The 5,618-nt window shown below is 51.8% G+C and overlaps 1 protein-coding gene across 1 annotated transcript; it reads left to right on the forward strand.

The window, feature by feature from the left end:
* Positions 1 to 1,497: 1,497 nt before the first annotated feature.
* Positions 1,498 to 5,199, forward strand: clrn1 (clarin 1). Its single transcript, XM_085244613.1, has 3 exons — positions 1,498 to 1,917; positions 3,128 to 3,307; positions 4,370 to 5,199. The coding sequence occupies exons 1-3, from the start codon at positions 1,665 to 1,667 to the stop codon at positions 4,633 to 4,635; spliced, it is 699 nt and encodes a 232-aa protein (XP_085100739.1). The 5' UTR covers positions 1,498 to 1,664; the 3' UTR covers positions 4,636 to 5,199.
* The last annotated feature ends 419 nt before the right edge of the window (positions 5,200 to 5,618 follow it).

Raw genomic sequence — 5,618 nt, forward strand, 5'->3', positions numbered from 1 at the left:
TTCCTGACTGCAGCAGCTGCCAGAGTCCAGTCAGAAAAGACCCGATTTAAGAGATGTACACTTGTAAAAGTAAAAAGTACATCCGGCCTGTGTAACAGTGGCGCAGTCAAAGTACTTTTACATGCAGTACTGCAGTACATCAGCCTCTGGCACGAAGGAAAAACACGTGACCTATCATTAGCTCACCTGAAGACCCTCAGCGTTTTCCTCACATGTCTTTTCACAGTAAAAGCACTAATGACAGCACAGACACTTCCTGTGGTTTTACACAATAAAACCTCTTTGTTAAGAAGTAAGATAAGATGAGTCTTTATTGACCTGACGGCGGGGAAATGCGTGCGTTCCCACAGCTCAGGTACAGAGAGCAGAAGAATACAAAGCCCAAAAATACAAAATCAATAAGATAATACAATATATACCACGGTAACTGAGGTTCTATGTACACGCACAAACAGTGTGTGTGACGGAGAAAAACATGCAAGAAATTCATTTCAGCTATTCTTCTATCTAAGAAATCCATAAGGATAGATATGTACGTGCAAACACACGTACAAATACACATACATCCATACACACCAAATATACACATATATATACACATGCACACGTCCATACATATAAGGTGCATTATCCATGTGGCGGTGACTGTGGTTGTCCACGTGACTCATGACATCATGATCGAGGAGGCTAACTGCTGCTGACTGATCTGTGAGGGCGTTTCAGTCTGTGACTGAAGGAGCTGCTCAGCCCACTCACACACTCATGCAGAGGGTGGTGTGGGTTGTTCATGATGGATGTCAGCTTTACTAACATCCTCCTGTCGCCCACCACCTCCACAGACTCCAGAGGACATCCCAGCACAGAGCTAGATCTCTGCACCAGTTTGTCAACCCTGCTCCTGTCCGTGGATCTGCTCCCCCAGCAGGTCACTGCGCAGAGAGAGGCGGGCGCTAGCCCGTATTAGTCTTTTTTATGAGTTCGCCCTCCTTAAGAGCAGTGACCTTGGGGGCCTTTGTTCCCTTATTTCTATTTTTTTCGTGTTGCACTCCGGTTGCCTAGGCCGGGGTGTAACAGTGTCATAGAAGAAAACAGACTGGATGTAAAAGATGGCGATATCTCCTGCTTCTTGCTCCAGTCACTCACTTCCGTTCTCAGTGTTTTACCTGTTAGACCAGTGGTCAGGAACTCCAGGCCGCAGCCTGGTTTTAGAGTTTTCAGCTGATTTAAAAAGCTAAATTAAAAAGTTCTGCGGAGGCATGGTGATGAGCTCATGTGACTCAGGTGTGCTGAAACCTTCCCCGCCTCTGTTTCAGTCTTATTCCAGACGTTATCTGAATATTTCAGCATCACTTCCTGTCCACCTCCGTGATATGTCACAGAGCCGGTTTTAGGCTGAAAAAGGTCCCACGTGACCACAAACCGCGCTCAGCAGTAAGGTTGCTGTGAAAGAAAGATGAGTCTGCTGCGGGCGCGCGCATCACAGTCTCGTGCTTCGTCTTTAATGAGAACTCGAACCTCCTGGCTGTAAACCGAGCCCTTGTTGCCATGGACCCAGCGCAGGTGTGCGCTGGCACCTGACGTTTCCCGCGGTCCCCCCTCCTCCCGGAGGTGGAGGCGGGGGCGTTGTGGTGGTGGCCTCCTCCCCCGGCTCCTCCTCCTCCATCATGCCGGGCAGACAGAAGCAGCTCCTCTTCTCCGTGTGCGGGCTCCTCGGCCTCTCCTGTGCGCTCACGGCCGCGGTGGCCACCGGCCTGCCACTCTGGCTCCGCGGGGCCGTGCTGTGCCGCACCGGGGCCGAGCTCGTCAACGCCACCGGGGCCGAGCTGGACAAGTTCGTGGGCGAGCTGAGCTACGGGCTGTTCCACGGACAGCGCGTGAAGCAGTGCGGGCTGGGGGGCCGCGCGGCGCGCTTCTCCTGTGAGTGATCGCCGATGATGCATGCGCACGAGCAGTAATTCACGCACGAGCTGCTGCGAGTCTGCTCACGGCTCTATCAACAACTCTGCATTAATAATAATCAGGTTAATCAATAACCCTGTTCATTGATCTGCAGTGACTGCTGTCATCACATTATTGTTGTGACAGAAAATATTTCAGCTGAAAAAAACTATAAAAATAAAAACACTGATTCAATTGGGACAGCAAACTGAAAAAGTTCAAGATGTCAAACAGATGAGATTTCATAGTAACCAGAACTCCATAAACTGAAGAGCCAGGACTGAGACCAGGACCCAGACCAGGATCAGCATCAGCATTTCTGCATTGGGGGTTTTGGAGCCGGAGCTCTGTTGTCACCGGGGTGGCAGAAAAATGATTTCTGAACCCTGATGCTGATTTGAGACAAACGCTGAGCTCTGCCTGCGTGACTGTGCGTGAACGTCACAGTCACGCAGGCTGAGCTCGTCTCATTGGCTCGGACACACGGCCAGCAGCAGGCGTCCTTCATAAATAAGGTTAATTAAAGGTTAAATGAATACAGCTGCAGATGTGAAACCACTGTCAGATAATCTTTTCCAAACGGGCGAATAAACATTTGTCACGTGACTCTGAGCGCTGGGACAGGAAGCAGCTCCCTCTGAGGTCCTGGGCAGCGCGGCACTAATGAGGTTTCCGCCTGATTGCGTGGGATCTGCGAGCAGAGACAAAGCCGCTCTGTCCCTGCAGGACCTGCGTCTCTGCTTCAGTGCAGAGCTTTTTGTTTCACGTCAGCGTCTCTGTGGGACGTTTGTCAGCCTTCGTGGGTGTTCCAGCAGTGGGGGTGTTACTGTCACAGCTGAACTTAGTGGGGAGGTGGAGCACGCTCCAGGTTCCAGCAGCTCGTGTTCTCTGGTTTTAAATCTCTTATTAAATATCTGACAATGTTCACTTCTTGTGTCTGTTTTGCACACTTCCTGTCTCTGTGAGTTTACAGAAGATTTTCTGTCACGTTGGCGCTCTTGATTCTGTTTTTCATGTTTCTGTCTCTTCCTGTGTCGGTCTCGTCTGCTTTGTGTCAGCGTGTCTTCGCCCTGCTGTTTGACCCTCTAACAGGAAGTGCTGGCTGTGTGTCCCGAGGCTCGGTGACCTCTGTGGTCGCTGCAGACCGGACACGCCTCTCACTGCAGGTCTGTCTCTTGATGTCTTCCAGTCTTTCCTGACCTCCTGAGTGCCATCCCCACGGGCCTCCACGTCACCGTCATCTTCTTCTGTGGTGTTGTGACACTCTTCTCCTCCGTGGCCACCGGCTTCTTCTTCTTCAACGCCTTCGGCAGACCCTACGAGACGCTGCAAGGCCCCGTGGGACTTTACCTGTGGACCTTCATCACCTGTGAGAACCACACCCTCACAGCTTCACCTGCCAGTCCACGGGAAGCTTTTGTTTGTACTGTAACGTGTGTCAAAGATAACCGTCCTCACGGTTGCCCCCAGCACAGCCAAATACGTCATCATTTGAAGAAGGGCTGATAAGATAAGAACAGCTGTTCGCTAAAATACGACCAAAAGCACGACTGTTAGAGATGGGGGGGGGGCAGAGGAAGGACAGTGTCACTGAAATGCATGCTGGGACAGTTGGCGGGCTCCCTGTGAGCCTGTAACGAGATATAAAATATGGATGGTCTGAAATGAGTTCGGAGAGGATCACAGACAAACAGCCTGATAACAGAGCCCAGGGCAGGAGAGGGATAAAGCAGGCGGGGGGCGGCCTGGCCGAGCATTAAGACCCAACGATCCTCCGCTCATTTCCTCCTTCTCCGGGTTCATTTCACTTAATCGGCCCGTCCAATGTGTGCCTGCAACCGCAGACCCCAATTAGTGCCGGGCAGCGTCCCCACAAATACTCCAGTTTCACTCACAAAGGCCCGCAGAAGCCTAGCAGGCCGCCACGGCACCTGTCTGAGGCCACGCCCCTAACGATGCAAACTTGAACCTTAACACAGTTTATGCAGGTGTGTAGTAGAAACAGGTGTTACGAGGGCTCAATATTCACAGACACCACACAGCTTATGCATCAGGCTGAAGCATCTTAACGCAGCGGTCTGTGTGGACGAACTCACTGCTGCCCCCGCTGGACGGGGGAGGAACTGCAGTGTTGGAGCCTGTGCTCCTCACAGTTGGATGGTTGGTCCAAACCCTGGATGGGGAACCAGTGATGCACAGACTGGAGACGCCTGTCAGTCATGTGACCTGAGCTCAGCTGAGCCACGTTACCATAAGCTCCATCACGGGTTTTATTTTCACCGCCTGAGCTCCTCTGATGACATCATCACTCCTTCTGTTGTGGCGTCTGGTTCGCCTCCTCTGGCCTTCTCAGAGGTGGAGGTGGTGTCTAAGGGTGATGGGGTCAGAGGTCAGAGGTAAGCCTGATGGTTCCTGTCTGTGTTTCCTGCAGGTGTCGGCAGCTGCCTCGTCATGGTCCTGTTTGTGTCGGAGGTAAAGCTCAGTCGTCTGTCCGAGCGGATCGCCAACTTCAATGAGGGGAATTTCATCTTCCAGACGTACACCGAGCGCTACGACCGATGCTTCTGGCTCTTCTTCCTCATCTTCCTCCTTCAGGGACTGAACGCCCTGCTGGTCCGACTGGCGGGAATCCAGTTTCCCTTTCAACAAAACAAAGAGGTGGAGCTGAGCGGCGGGGCGGCCGACCTCATGTACTGAGAGGAGAGGAGCACGGCTCAGCGGGAAAATGGCCTGAACGCCAGACTTCATCAGCCGCCACTTCCTGTCGCCGCAGCTCTGTCAGACGGCTTTCCTTCACAGTCTGTTCCACACTGAAGAAGCCGAACCCTCGCTCTTCACCAGTGTGAGGGCGTTTCCCTCAGTAACAGCGACGATCGTGACTCTGACGCTGAAACTACGAACAGTTCATAGATTTGAAATGTTACTCTGTGGTAGATGATGCCGTCGAGCTCCTCTGTGTCTTCGTTTCTTTGCAGATCTGTGATGTTTAGGTCCTCGCTGGCTCACTCGTCCTTTAGCTTCTTGTGTTTCACCGATCACGATGACCACGCATCCGGCGCCGAGCCCGTCCTGATCCGAGCTCTTTGGTTCTGAGGACAGGCGATGCCTCGGCTCTGCCGTGTTGCTGTGTGGGAAAGCAAACGTGATCGCTGAACGCAGAGGAAGGTTTTGGACAGTGAATCATTGACAAAGTGTGTTTCTGTGCAAACCATCACGAGCTAAATGTGCCTGTTAGGAAAATAAAACTGTATCTGAGCGTCTGCTTCTGGGTTTGACTGATTGTTTGGTGGCTTCACGTCTGGATTTCTTCTGTTCCTGCAGCTCTCTGTGACTGATCTCTGACCAGCTGCTGGTCCGTTGCTCCTCTGAGATCTTTCTGAGGGCTTTACATGACGAGGACAGAGGTCACCAGCAGAGAGCAGAGCCTGGAGGTCGGAGGTTACGCTCCCTGTGGAGGTCCTCGCCTTTGACGGGTTTGATGAGGAGACAAACGTAGGACTTCATTTTTTTACAATATAAAAGACCAGAGTTTATTTTTTTTCTGTGACATGACCTGTAACTGTGGCTGATCAGATGTTTACTGGTCCAAATACAGAAAGCCATCAGTTGCCATGGTGATGTTCTCATTTTTGCACATCATCATGAAAGCAGAAATATCCCGAAACCCTCGGCAGCGTTCA

This window comes from Mchenga conophoros, linkage group LG14 (assembly GCF_057382185.1).
Source record: "Mchenga conophoros isolate Kocher_MC1m ecotype Shallow Benthic linkage group LG14, M_conophoros_male_GT1.1, whole genome shotgun sequence".
NCBI lineage: Eukaryota > Metazoa > Chordata > Actinopteri > Cichliformes > Cichlidae > Mchenga > Mchenga conophoros.